General features: G+C 41.5%; 1 protein-coding gene across 1 annotated transcript in view; it reads left to right on the forward strand.

Moving 5' to 3' along the window:
* AFF3 (ALF transcription elongation factor 3) overlaps positions 1–13,470 on the forward strand; it is a 534,056-nt gene that overhangs the window by 248,576 nt on the left and 272,010 nt on the right. Inside the window, exon 6 of the mRNA XM_080814081.1 lies at positions 5,501–5,548. Coding sequence (XP_080670207.1) covers positions 5,501–5,548 — 48 coding nt within the window. The remainder of the gene's footprint in view (positions 1–5,500; positions 5,549–13,470) is intronic.

The following is a 13,470-nucleotide window of genomic DNA, read 5'->3' on the forward strand; positions in this document are numbered from 1 at the left end:
CTCGACTTTCCCACAGCTTAGCTCCTTACATTTCCCTGGCAGGGTGCGTGGTGTGTATTTTTAAGTGGTAGGATTTGGGGAAAGCAATTCTGTGAAGAAGGAACGTGATAGACGGGGATGTAGAGCCAGAGAATCAGCTGGGGTTGCTAGCTTTTAATTGAAGTTTAGTTGGAGGTTCAATGAGGTGAGACTGTTATGACAGATTTCAAAACGTAATGATAGGAAATGGGCTGGGTTCATCAAAGTCGGAGTAAATACGGAGCAATGGCTCAGCAACTCAGCATGAAACAACAGCTACAAGCCCTCAAAAAAATATAGAGTAATTAAAATTTGCATTGTGCAGTCCTCCTTCTCAGTGGGTACCTTTCCAGGAAAAGCAATAACTTTATTGTGAAAAATATAAACACAAATTTAGAGATGTAAATTACATGCATGCTTTAATCTTGTTCATAAACACTGAAAGTTTTTAAAATGTAAATATAATCAAAACACACAACTGCAGCTAATAGCAGATTTGAGAAAGACCTCAAGAAGTGAAAGGCCCTCCAGTCTCCCCCAGCCCTTACCCCCTGCCCACCCCAATCCTACCTGCCTATCCCCTTTTGTGTATTTGGAAAAGAAGAGGTGGGGTTCTGTCTTCCAATTTCAGGGGACACAAATGCTTGTCTCTAATTTGTTAATATCATAGGAGGGATGGTGGGTTTAACCCTTTCCACTTCCTCTCCTATCTCTTCTCCCTTTTGTCTATGTATGTGATGTTGGAGGTTAGTAAGACACATGGGTGACTAAGTGTCGGATGATTTGCAGCATGGAAATTTACCCAGATACTCTCCAAATTCTTTTATTTCCATACTTAAAGCGTGACAGTGACCTTAAGTTGAGCCAGTTCTAAGGGTTGACCTTAGAAAGACAGTATGACATAGCAGAAAATCCACTGAACTGGTCTTGAATAAATGAGTGTAAATTCTGTCTTAACTGCCTCTTGCTGCCAGAATGATTTTGGAAAAGTCTTTCACTTCTTTGGGCCACAGTTTCTCCATCTGTTAAAGTCACTGAGTTGGCCTAAAATGAGCTCTAAGGTCCCTTCCAATTCAAACTTTCTATAATTCTGCGTCTCATAGACACCCACTGCAATCCAAATGGGGTCCTGGAGATTCAGATTCAACATGGTACCCTTCTTAGGTCCATAGGTGGTGTGCTCAGGAGTAAGAAACGTTCCAGAAAGGGCCCAAGGACTCTCCATACTGTGATGTAAGGCCAGGGTTTTCCGAGACTGTTATTAGAAGTCCTTTGTCCCGGCTCCACTTCTGACACTTTTTCAGCTTTATAAGGGTCTCTCCCAGTAGGGAATGACCTGATGTCTGTCCAGACCATCAAAACTCATGGTTGGAGCAGTCATCGACATGACCCAATGTAATAATCTTACACACTCCATCTACAGTGAAAAGAGAAGTATTTAAATAAGCAACTATACTATATGTCTCTCTAGGTGGATTCCCTTTTTCAGAGTAGGATAGTGGGAATTTAAAGGATGATAGGAAGAGATATTCATCAGAGCAACTTGTCATTTACATAAATCTCTTCAAATGAAATTAAAGTATGGTATTCAAGGGAAATACAGCTTTAAGGAATCAAACCCAAAGTTTACTTTAAAGAGTCTTTTTAGTATGTTGTGTACCTGGGTGAGTCTACCAGGTGAACACGGAGTGAAGTTTTTCTTGCTCAACGGTTTTAAGGTGGAAAATAGAAAGTGTATGAGAACTTGGCATTTGCTCCGCCAGTATGTAATATGGTAAGGAAAAATTGGGACTTGGAAGTAGAGTAAGCAAAGTGGTTTTGAGTTTGAAGACACACTTTTAATTGAGACCACTCATCCCCACCACTGAACTCCAGAAGAGATGATTCTAAACAAAATTGAGCCCTGGCCTGACCCTGGCAGACAATTTGTCATGCAGCCTTTGTGATGATTGCCTTAGGCTTCCCTGGAAAGGAAGTAGGTTTGGGGCAAGTTCCAAAAAGAGCTCTCTGACCCAATTTGATTGGAGTATTAGAATACTGAAGTTTCCAGAAACACCTGGGTGGCTCAATTGTTTAAGCATCTGACTCTCAATTTTGGCTCAGGTCATGATCTTAGGGTTGTGAGATCGAGCCTGTGTCTGACTCCAAGCTGGGCACGGAGCCTGCTTAAGATTCTCTTTCTCCTTCTCCCTCTGCACCCCCCCGCCAAATGGTGAAGTTTCTAGAGCAGTCCTGGGATTGGGGTTGGCATTGGGGTTGGGAGGAGAGGCTTATGACATGTGTCACCAAACTGGAACTTTTGGGAAAACAGGAGGGATGGGTGTAATGAAATATTAGTAAAAGCATTTGCGTCTCCTAATCCTGTCATACTATTTAACACTCTTTTTCTTGATTTTAAGGATAGGCATGTATGTTGTGCTGAGGCACCATGAGCAAGAGTGGCTGTCTGTGCTTTAAATATTTTGTTATTAATCTTTAGTGATGGGACCAGTGTGCAGTAATTTATAGAAAGATAACGTTCCTGTTTTAACTAAAACATACCAAATAATAAGGAAATATACTTCACCTAAAAATTCTCAAACGAATGGATTAAAGACCTAAATATAAAAACTAAAACCGTAAAACTCTTAAAAGAGAACATGAGCACATCTCTCAGAACCTTGGAGTTAGCAGTGGTTTCTTAGATATGATACCAAGAGCAAAGGAACAAAGAAAAAGAATAAAGTGAACTTCATCAAAATTAAAAATTCTGTACATCCATGAACTACCAAGAAAGTGAACATACAGCCCACAAAATGCAAGAAAATATGTGCAAATCATTTATCTGATAAGGGTCTAGGACTCAGAATATATAAAGAACTCTTACAACAAACAATAAAGAAGACAAAAAAAAACAATAAAAAAGTGGGCAAAGGACATTTTTTCAAAGAAGATATGCCAATGAGCAACATGCACTTGTAAAAATGCTCAACATCAATAGTTATTAGGAACATGCATATCAAAACCACAATGAGATAACCATTTTTATACTAGTAGGATGGCTACTATCACAAATAAAACTATGCAAAACCAAAAATAACAAGTGTTTGTGAGGATATGGAGAAATTAGAACCTTCATACATTGCTGATGGGAATGTGAAATAGTATGGACAGGGTAGAAAAACAGTTTGGCAATTCCTCAAGAAAGCTAAGCATAGAATTGCCATATGACCCACTATTTCAACTCCTAATTATATACCCAGAAGAACTGAAAGCAGGCATTCAAACAAAAACTTGTATATGGACGTTTGTAAAAGTACTATCATAATAGCCAAAGTGGACATATCAAAATGTCCGTCAACTGATGATTAGATTTTTTATAATGTGGTATATCCACATAGTGGAATATTATTTGGTCATAAAAAGGAATGAAATATGATACATGCTATGATATGGAGGAACTTGAAACCATTATCCTAAGTGAAACCAGCCAGCCAGACATAAAAGGCCACATACTGTATGATTCCATTTACATAAAACATCCAGAATAGAAAGATCCATAGAATCAGAAAGTAGATTCATGGGTACCAGGAGCTTGGGAGAGAGAAGAATGGGAAGTTCCTGTTCAGAGGGCATGAGAACTTCATTCAGGGTGATGAAAAACTTTTAGAACTAGATAGTGGTGGCATTGTGACTATATTTAGTACCAGTAAATTATACACTTTAAAGTTGTTCAAATGGCAAATTTCCTGTTATATGTATTTTACCACACACATAAGAAGTTCCTAAACCATATAAACCTTGTAGAAACTCTGGTAATGAAATACTTTTGACAAACGAGTTTAGGTTTGCTAAGGGATTAGATATATTTCAAGCACTGCTTTGGGACTTGGGGGAAGCTTCTGGAAGTGAAAATGTGCATGACTGAGGGTCAGGAGCCCTGCGTTCTGGTCCAGACACTGCTGTTATGTGGTGCAGGGTGAATCATGTAAACTTTCAGGTCCTCAGGGGACTTGGACAAATTTTCTCAGTCATGTGTGGGACCTTTTCAGACTTCACATAACTTTATACACCCTGGCCTCTTCCCCAGTGTGAAGGGTAGAATATTTCAGACAGAATTCTTTGATAACAGGGTAACAGGGTAACAGGTTGGCATGGTGCACACAGGGGTGGGGAGGGTGCAAAGGTGTCTTATTCCATAAAGCCTTTGCAATATTGCGAAGTCCTGAAGCTGATTGCGGTAGTCCTCACATTCCCAAGACTAGAGGAAGAAGCTCATGTCTTCACACAGTGTGCACTAGCAAACATTTACAGCGCACGCTCAGGACTGTGTGAAGTACAGCTGAAAGACACAGAGCCCCTCAATTTGTGGAGTGTATGTTCTAGAGGGAGGAGATATCATTAAAGAGTTAAGTACTGTATGAGGTGAGTACTCTGAAGAAGTAAATGATGCCGAGGCTTAGTTAGGGACGGCTGCTCTGAGAAAGTCATGAGTGACCTGTGATCTGCAGGGTGACTTAGAATTAACAAGAAAACGTGGAAAGGGGCAGATTTGCTTCCCTGGTGGGGAGAGCACTGTGAAGATGATGGGAGAATGGGCTTGGAGAAGATGGTGAATACAGCCTCATTCTCGAATGCCATGCTGAGTTGTGGCCAACGTCACTGAATTAAAAGGCCAGGGGAAGTATCTCCCTGAGACCACCACGGGCACTTCTACCAGCAGCCGCCCCTTTCATGTCCCCACCATACCACTTCCTGCGCTCCGAGCTATGCAACCAGCAGTAACCACACAGAATCTCTGGAACTGAAAGTGCTCCCTGGTGTCGACTGCGACCCGAAGCCACCATTCCTCAGAGCCCTTAACATCTCCACAGCACAGGGCAGTGTGGGTCACAGAACAAGTGGCTCTGGAGTGTGACTCCCAGCATGCCGTGCGACTGTTGAGAGGATGTTTCTCCTTTTGGTCTTTCAGTTTTCGGCTCATCAAACCAGTAAATCTGGGCTTTGAGGATGGTGAAACTACCAGACTTCTACTTAGAAAGTGGGGACAGTCTTTTGCTTAAGCCTTAGCAGCCATTGTACTCGGTCAAGCCATTGCATGTGTTTGGTGGGTGAACTGGTCCCACTTTTGCAGTGGAGGCAGCATTTCCACATGTTGATGGAGCCTGGGGGCACAGGGGACAGAGCTCACACCCACTGCCAGTTGGCTGCTGGCCTCCTAGGAGCCTGCCCCCCCCCCAGCAGGGTTGCAACTGGGGGGCCCAGAGCTGACCTGCAGGTGTGTGCGGTGCTCCTGGCTGGCATGTCTGCTATGCCGCAGGGAAGGGGGCAGTCGCAGCCGCCACTCAGGCTACCCTGTTAAGGAAAGGAGCTCATCACTAAGTCCCACGTCAGGCACTCCCAGTCCAAACTCAAGTTTAGACACTTAAATGTGTACTCTTTTCTCTGTAACCATAAATCTATGCTATCAGGCTTATTTTCTTTTTTTTTCCTTTGCTTTCAGGAGAGTAGATCTGGAGACACAAACAGCTGTGTTGAAGAAATAATTCGGGTAAGGACATTTTTTTTTTTTTAAACAAATCTTACCAACTGGTTGGACGTAGATTCCAAATAGAACGAGGCATGTGGCTATATTGTCAAAGGAGCCTATTTTCTGTTTCTTGTTTGACGCTTACCTTTTCTGAGGGCAATCATGGAAGTTGCCTAAATGCCACTTTACAAAAACATTGCTTATTTTTGAAATCTAGGAGCTACCCATCAACCTGATGCCTTCGTACAGGCTGAGGTGACACTGTGTTAAAGTGATCGTCTGGGAGACAGAAGAACACAGTTGAGATGAAAAATATGGTTGTGCACACATTAGATGCCCCCATTTATCACCCTCCTGTTTAGAAGCATCCTTTAATAGTCTATACTTTCCAGTCAGGCAAGGGTTGCCTTGTTATTCTTCTCCTAAACTTAATTAGAATCAGGAGCACTCTGACAAAGAGGTAATGCTCAGTGTCTGAAAATTTATTTCCACATTGTTTTGTGTCTTACTTTGTTGCCAGTTACTTCCTGTAAGACTCTCTTTTTCCTCCTCAAAATCTCTGGTGGATACCCTCCGTGAACCAGTTTCACACTCAAATTTACTTAGGTTAGGCTCTTCTGCCATGTTAGTGTTTTCCTGAGTACTCAAACTTATAATCAGGATGTCATCTTCAACCCATATTTTTTCTTCACTCATATTTTTTCAGGGGAGTAACCTAATAATTTACATTCTCAGAGAACTGATATTATGCTGGGCAAAACACCAAGACAAATTAGACCAGATGGGATGGCAATTCCCTATAAAGAAAAAACCTTTATTTTAATATGTTTCTAACTTTTGGACATCCTACACACTTCTTGAATTGCTAGTGAATGACAGTAATATAATTATTTGGTTTAAAAATTTGCATTTATCATCAAATTGTTTTCAGAGGCAGGGTTTTTTTTTTTTTTTTTTTGCTTCCTGGAAAGCATTATTTCATAAATAAATCTTTTAACTCTCAAGTTGACCAAAATAAGGAATTGAAATTTGATCTGTTGCGTTCATAATGATTTTTGTTTTACTGGCAAAGATTTATATAGAAAACAGCTGTCATAATGGGTAGCTTCATTTCTGGCATTTAATATATGTTAAAATACATATTGTATTTTGTATCTGTGTTATCTCTAACCTGGGCTTTGTTTCAGATTAAACAACAAATAGAGTAAAGTATTAATATAATTTTTCTGTTTCTCTTTTGACATACTTTCATGTTTGGAGTCCAAATGTTCAGTGTTTAAGCTTTCTTAAACACTGGTTTATTGATTATGGTGTTTATATCAGCAAAGTGGTAATACTGGAACACAACAAATCCCTCTTTGGTTTCCCAATTTATAAGATCCTACCCATTCTTATCCTTTCTTCTCTTTTCTGAGGATATGGTAGAAATCCATCACTTGACCTTTCTTTTCCGTACTCTAAGCAGAGCCCGAAGTTTGAATAAGGGCTTGAGCAATTCACACAGCAAAATGGTATCATTGAGGTAACATAAAATTCATCTTAAATACAAATAAATGCTGCAGTCAAGGGTTTAAGGCATTATTTTTTTTTTTCTCAAGAGAGCTGATAAAAGCCTTATGCCCCCTGGTCCCACATCTACTTCCTGATACTGGCCCTAATATTCCGCAGTGCTGTCACTGCCGTGGCCCACTTTGAATCAGGCACGGAACAAAAGGGAAAGCCTGGACCAAACAGATAATTGATTTGGAAACACATGCAAGGTTTAGGGCAATGGAGATGATGATTTCCTCAGAAGGCAGCTGAGCCCTCTCCAAGCTCTGGTCTTCCCAGAGCCCATGAGGAGTGGTCCAATGGGAAATGGTATAGGCTTAGTGGAAACAGAGGTGATGGTGGTGTCCAGGTGGGCCTTTTCTCCGCCCTCACCTGTCAGCCAGACATGTTAGTAATAGTAGTTGGTACTGAGGGAGCTCCTAGAGGATCACATCATTGTTCCCAGTTTTGCCCAGAATGTTTCCTTGATTGTCCCCTGCCTCTCATACACCAGTCATTTTCCAAGATTGTCTTTTTCTCTTGTCCTAAGCATTTCCTCTCCTCCAAACACAAGTATGGGGCTCCTTCTCTGTGGCATTTATTGTGCATCTGCCACATTGGTCTTCCTCCCACACTGTGCCCCTAATGTCTAGAACTGAGAATTCATGATTTTGTAGAATGAATAAATGAGTGAGTGAGTGAGTGAGTGAATGAAGGAATCCTCTAAGGGAGAATGAGTGATAGCTCACAAAGAGATTCCATTTGCTCTAAATCATGGACATGACTTACTGGTCTTTTTAGCATTGGGTTCCCATGGATAGTCTTTGTGGAGCCCAGTCTTCCTTATCACTTTCTCTCCCCTTGTAATCAGCTCATGTAAACCTGATATAGTCACAGTCACCAAGGTACTTGTTACTTAGAGCTATAACACTTAAGTGATGGCTCTTGTTGTGGAGAATGAGCAGATCATGAAGTTGCCTTAAAATAATGAAAATTGAGATACTCACTTAACAAGTGTTAGCATGCCCTTTCCATATGGGAGGTACTTGGAAAATAATGGTGGGCCCAACAGACATGACCCTCTTGAAACCAGCCATGTGCTAGAAGGAATAGATACTAAGTTTTATTTTGTAGTCATTTATTTAGACATTTATTCATAAATGTCTAGTGTTAACTGTGATAAGTACTCAGTGTTCTATGAGAGCCCACCATAGGGCACATGACCTCAGTTTACGTCAAGAACAACTTCCCTGAGGAAGCAACATTTGGACTAATGGTTGGAGGATGAAAAGGAAACTGACCTAAGGAGAAGAATATTGAGGCTGCAGCCAGAGAAACAGGAAGGGTTTGGCTAGTTAGAGACCCAGCAAGGACAGTGAGCCCAGGATGGCTAGAGAGTAAGTGGCAAAAGCCAGGCAGGACAAGCCAGGTATGGCTGTGCCTTCTCAGCCCTGTCCAAAATAAGCTTAGGGTGACAGTGAAGGACTATGAGCCAGAATGATGTGATCAGATTGGCTGCTTAGATACTCTACTCTGACTGCTAAGCAGAATGGATTGAGGGGAGGAGGGGAAGAAGAGAGGAGTGAGAGGCTGTTGCAGCTGGCCCAGAGGATAGATGCTCAGTGGGGCACTCAAAGGCCTGGAAATATTGAGGGTGATGCTAGTTTGTCAGGGGTGGGATGAAATCCTGCATTAATTTTTTGACATGTTGAATTTGAAGTACCTCTGAGACAGTCCAGGAAACATGGAGAATGTAGATGAGCATACATTGGTTTGAGGTTCAGAACAGAGGTCTAAGCAGCAGGCCAGTGTTTTTTACTAATTAGCACATTGGTAATAAGATCACAGAAATGGGTAAATTTGCCTGGAGAGAGACAAGAGACTGAGAAGAAATGAGAACCAAAATTCCAACACTTAAGGGCCAGGGAGAGTAAGATCCACTGGCAAATGAAAGGGAGAGGACGCAACTGGGGAAGTTGAGGGATAATGGTGGCCATCAAAGGTCCTAGAAGTCAGGAAAAGAGGGTTTCAAGCTCAACAGTGCACAGGACTTCTGAGGGGGAAAGAGATATGAGGATTGAAAACCACTCCATGGACTGGACAACAAAAAACTCATCAGTGACTTTACTGAGTGAGGTTTCTGTGCAGTCGAGGGAGCAGCACCTGGACAAGACAGAATAGGAAGTCAGTGAGTCAAGAGACCTTTTGTGAGGAGAGGCCATAGTTTCCATTCAGGGCCTCTCCATTTGCAGTCAATCCTGTAGGTAAGAACAAGTGCCAAATGATGGAGAGCTAACATTTATGGAGTGCTCATTACAGATGAGGGACTATTCTCCGTTTCCTGCATGTATAAGCTCCTTTAACCATCACAGATCCCCCATGAGGCAGGCACTGTTAACATCCCCATTTTACAGACGAAGAAATCGAAACACAGCTTGCACAAGGTCACACAACTAGAAAGTGGTAGAGCTGGGATTTTAACAAGCACCCTCTGGCCCCAGCACCCTCTCTATCTTCTCTACTAAGCTATCTTATTAAATGAAGAAATCCCCCTGGTGCAATAATGAAACCACTCAGGCATTTTGCCGTGAAAGGGAGGTTTCCCATTTCCATGTGTTTATGGTTTGGAAGTGCCAGATCATGCATTTGTGCACTTGAACTCACAGAGGTTTTATGGCCAATGTTATCAACCTCATCTTTAAGCTTCTTTTTCCTCTCCCCTCTCTTATTTTTGCTGAGGTGACTGTTTTCAAGTCATTTGAATATTACATTATATTCTAAAGTGTAATTATTTTTTACTCTTACTCAGAGGATTCTAATCCTGGGACCTAATAAATCTGTGTATTATTGCAAAATTCAGTTAACCGAGGGAGAAATTACAACCGAGTTCTATGAAGATGGGCGATAAGAGCTAGGAGCCCTCATGGCTGACATATGTTTGTAACAGACAGTTTTGTAAGTTACACTATATTTCATTCTTAAAGGTTCCAGTGCTGTAATACTTAGGTGCTTTTCGTAGCATTATCCATTAACATAGAATGGCATTAACATTTGTTCAGCAAATAAAATCCGTTTACAACTTAATGGGGTTGTGCAGGGCTAGAATCTAGCATGCACAAATTTTATGCAAGACAGCTTTAGATAGCAGTAGTTGAGGGGCACTACTCATAGCGTAGCGAGCCTTCCTAATAAGAGACTAGTGTTGGAGATCCTGGTTTGGACTTAAAGGATGCAGTTAAAGATAATTTCAGCGTGACTTCTGAGCAGATGATCTTCTTGGTTTTCACCTTTAGTCACTAATTTAATTCCAATTTCCTATGAAATATTTGGAGTGAATATTTACATAGAGTTGCATTTCTGTTGATAGGAAGGGGGTAACACGTACTTGTTTAAATTCTGAGGGCCCAAACCAGTTTCCTGACATTACAATTGAACAGACTTACAGCAAATGAAGGAACTCTTTTTCTAGATACTAAGGAGCCTGCTGGATAAGATTTTCGGTTTTGATTCTGGGAGATCTGTGAGTGAGGAGAGCGTTTAAAGCACCGCCATATGAAGTGTCCATTATTATGGCTCCCTCACTGTTCAGACCTGCATGGTAGGCCAAAACAAACCTTGTCCTTAAATGTCTACATGCTCCTTAACCCAAAGGAAATTATGTTAACCAGTCTGTAGAGAAAACAGAGGACAAAGAGACAACTTGTTTTAAGTGCCTTGTTTGGGTCATTTACAGAGATGAACCTCAGTCACATCTCCCCTGCTTCAGACCAAACAGGCTTCTTTGAGCTCACACTCATTCCTTTATCAATTATTTCATTTGTTTCAAACAGTAAAGATTTTATTAGTGACAAAATGAAGCCCACAAATGACAAAATCAATCCAGGTACAGCTGCAGTGGAGTTCCATTAATACATCCCATTACTTGTTGCAGTGAAATAAAATCAAAGCTGGAGTAAAACCTGATGTAGACCTGGAGAAATTCACCAGACAAAACTTACAAGTCTTGCTCAAGACAAAATTATTGGCTGGTAGTGTTTTGTGTTCATTTCTCCCTTCTGCATTTGGTCATCTGAATGGTTAGAAACAGAAATACCACAATGTGTACCTTATTTTACAACCATAGATGCATTTTTAAGAGATGCAATTATGCTAGTCCTTCTGGCTGAAACCAAAAGCCCTACTTAAATGACTCCATCTCTGCTTGCCAAGGGCATCCTTGTGCCTTTGAGGGGTATCCAATGGCCTGCTCCTACATCCTGGGGCCATTTGGCTACACTCTGTAGACTTTGTGATCACTTTGTGATCACTCCAGAGGTATTCCGTTTCTAGGAGAGGTGGGGCAAAAGACCACTCTAATTCAGGATCTCTTCTGAGCCCAGAGACTTTGGGGGTGATGGCCAAAGGAACCCTAGAGGTCTGGAAGCTCCTGTTGGGCACTAATAGCTTTGCCTCTCTATGTTTGTCTGTCTCATTCTGATGCGTATCATTAGAAATTACAACAGCATTTACAGAACTATGGGGATAGAAGACCAGAGGAATGTTAGCGGCCCATTTAGCTAGAGGTTTGTGGGAATATACTTTCTGCCCCCAGTAGTCAAGAGTGAATTCTGATACCTCAGTTGATATCTTTTCATGGGTATTGGTCACTATTTTACTCTGAAGGTGCTGACTGAGAGAAAAGAGGAGATACATAGATGGCATGTTAACAACACATAGATGCCACTGGATGTCATGGAAGCGAACAGCGCTGTGTGCCTCCTGCTGTAGCCAAGCTAATAAAGACTTGGAGATATGCAAGGGAAGCATGTGTCAGCCAGCCAGAATGCATGAAGGCCTGGTCTTCAGGCAGGGTCAAAGACCCAGTTTCACAGGTTCTCATGAGGATACTTGGTGAAGCTCAGCATTCTGTTGGAGGACCAAGGCATTAAAAACACCTGATTTTGTATGTTTTCTGTTGCTCTTGCCTTATAAGGGACATCAACGGAACAAAGAAATAAGAGATCGAATGTAACTCAAAAAGCAGTAGATTTATGCCATGGCTTAAAACACCTGCCAGACACGCAAAAGGGACAGATGCTTATAGAATGAGTAAGAGAGAGAATGTGGGGAGGAAAGCAAATAGAGATGCATTCCTTTCGATGCCAGTGCTCCTCTGAGAGGTGCCTTGCAGAGTCCTCCCCTAGCAACACAAGAGTGTAGGAGGGTGGGACAGAAGAAGAGACAGTCGCTGCCTGACAGAGCATATGTGATCCATCGGACTAGATTTGTCACCCATGCATGCCACTCAGGTTTTCACAGCACCCTCATGGTAGTCTGCTTCTTTGTACATGGGTGAATCCTCATTCTCAGAAAAATAAGTGCTTAACCTTGGATCACCTAGAACAAAGCATGTTATCTTTATCTATGAATGAAGTTTACGATTGCAGTGTGGTTTTTATTTTACTTCTAGAAAATATCAGTACACATGAGAGTATAATATCTGATAGTACTTTCAAATGTGTAAATTCCCAAAGAACATACTTATGTTTAATCTTGGGTTCTCTTAAGTGCTGCTCTTCAACAGTGAAATGCTAATAGTACCAGCCACTCAACTTGCTTCATGTCCTTTGCTAAATTTACCTAACAGAACGAATGCAATTTTATTTTCTCTTTCCCATTTCTATACTTAAGTATAATATAAGCATGTGTGCTCATTGGACTTTGAAAACCATACCAAAGATGGTAATTATTAATGGAATGATTATATTAAGTCATTTAATAAAGAATATTTTGGAGTGCTAATTAAGAAGCACAAAAACATTAGAATATTTGCTGAAGTGATGTTAGTACTTAACATGTGCAGACAAATAAGATCCTCCTTGTTTCCCAAAGTATTTTTAGACTGTGAATGTGTGTCTGCATGTGTGTAACCTTTGTGTCAGAAAATTTCTAGCATAAAAGGCCCTGTGACCTTCTTTATCGCTACCCTATGTTTTTTTGCTTCTCTCTGTAACCTAGAAATTCTCTCAGGCAGCTGGTCCATGCAAACAGGTTCTTGAGTACAAGTCACTGAAGACCTCTTACCGTTGTTTCTGCCCCATCAAATTCTCTAAGGGCACAGTCATCTTTCCCCCAGAAAGCTGGCCAGTTTCAGCCTGTGGCTGAAATGGCCATGTGTGAGGCATTACGTTCCTCTGAGGCATGTCCTCTGTTGATGCCCCACCCCATTAGCAAGACACCATTGTGCTTGGTCTCTTGTCCACCTTTAGAGTCTACCCCACCCCCAGTCCCTCCAGGACTTCCAGGATGGAGCAGTGAAAACTTTTCTCTAGCAGTCAGCTCTGGGGCCTGGATCATGGAACCCTCTAGGCATCCAGCCTGTTGTGACCTCTTGTTTATGCTGAATCCCACTTTCAGGCCAGGATCACGGTAGC

This window comes from Martes martes, assembly GCF_963455335.1.
Source record: "Martes martes genome assembly, chromosome: 9".
Lineage (NCBI taxonomy): Eukaryota > Metazoa > Chordata > Mammalia > Carnivora > Mustelidae > Martes > Martes martes.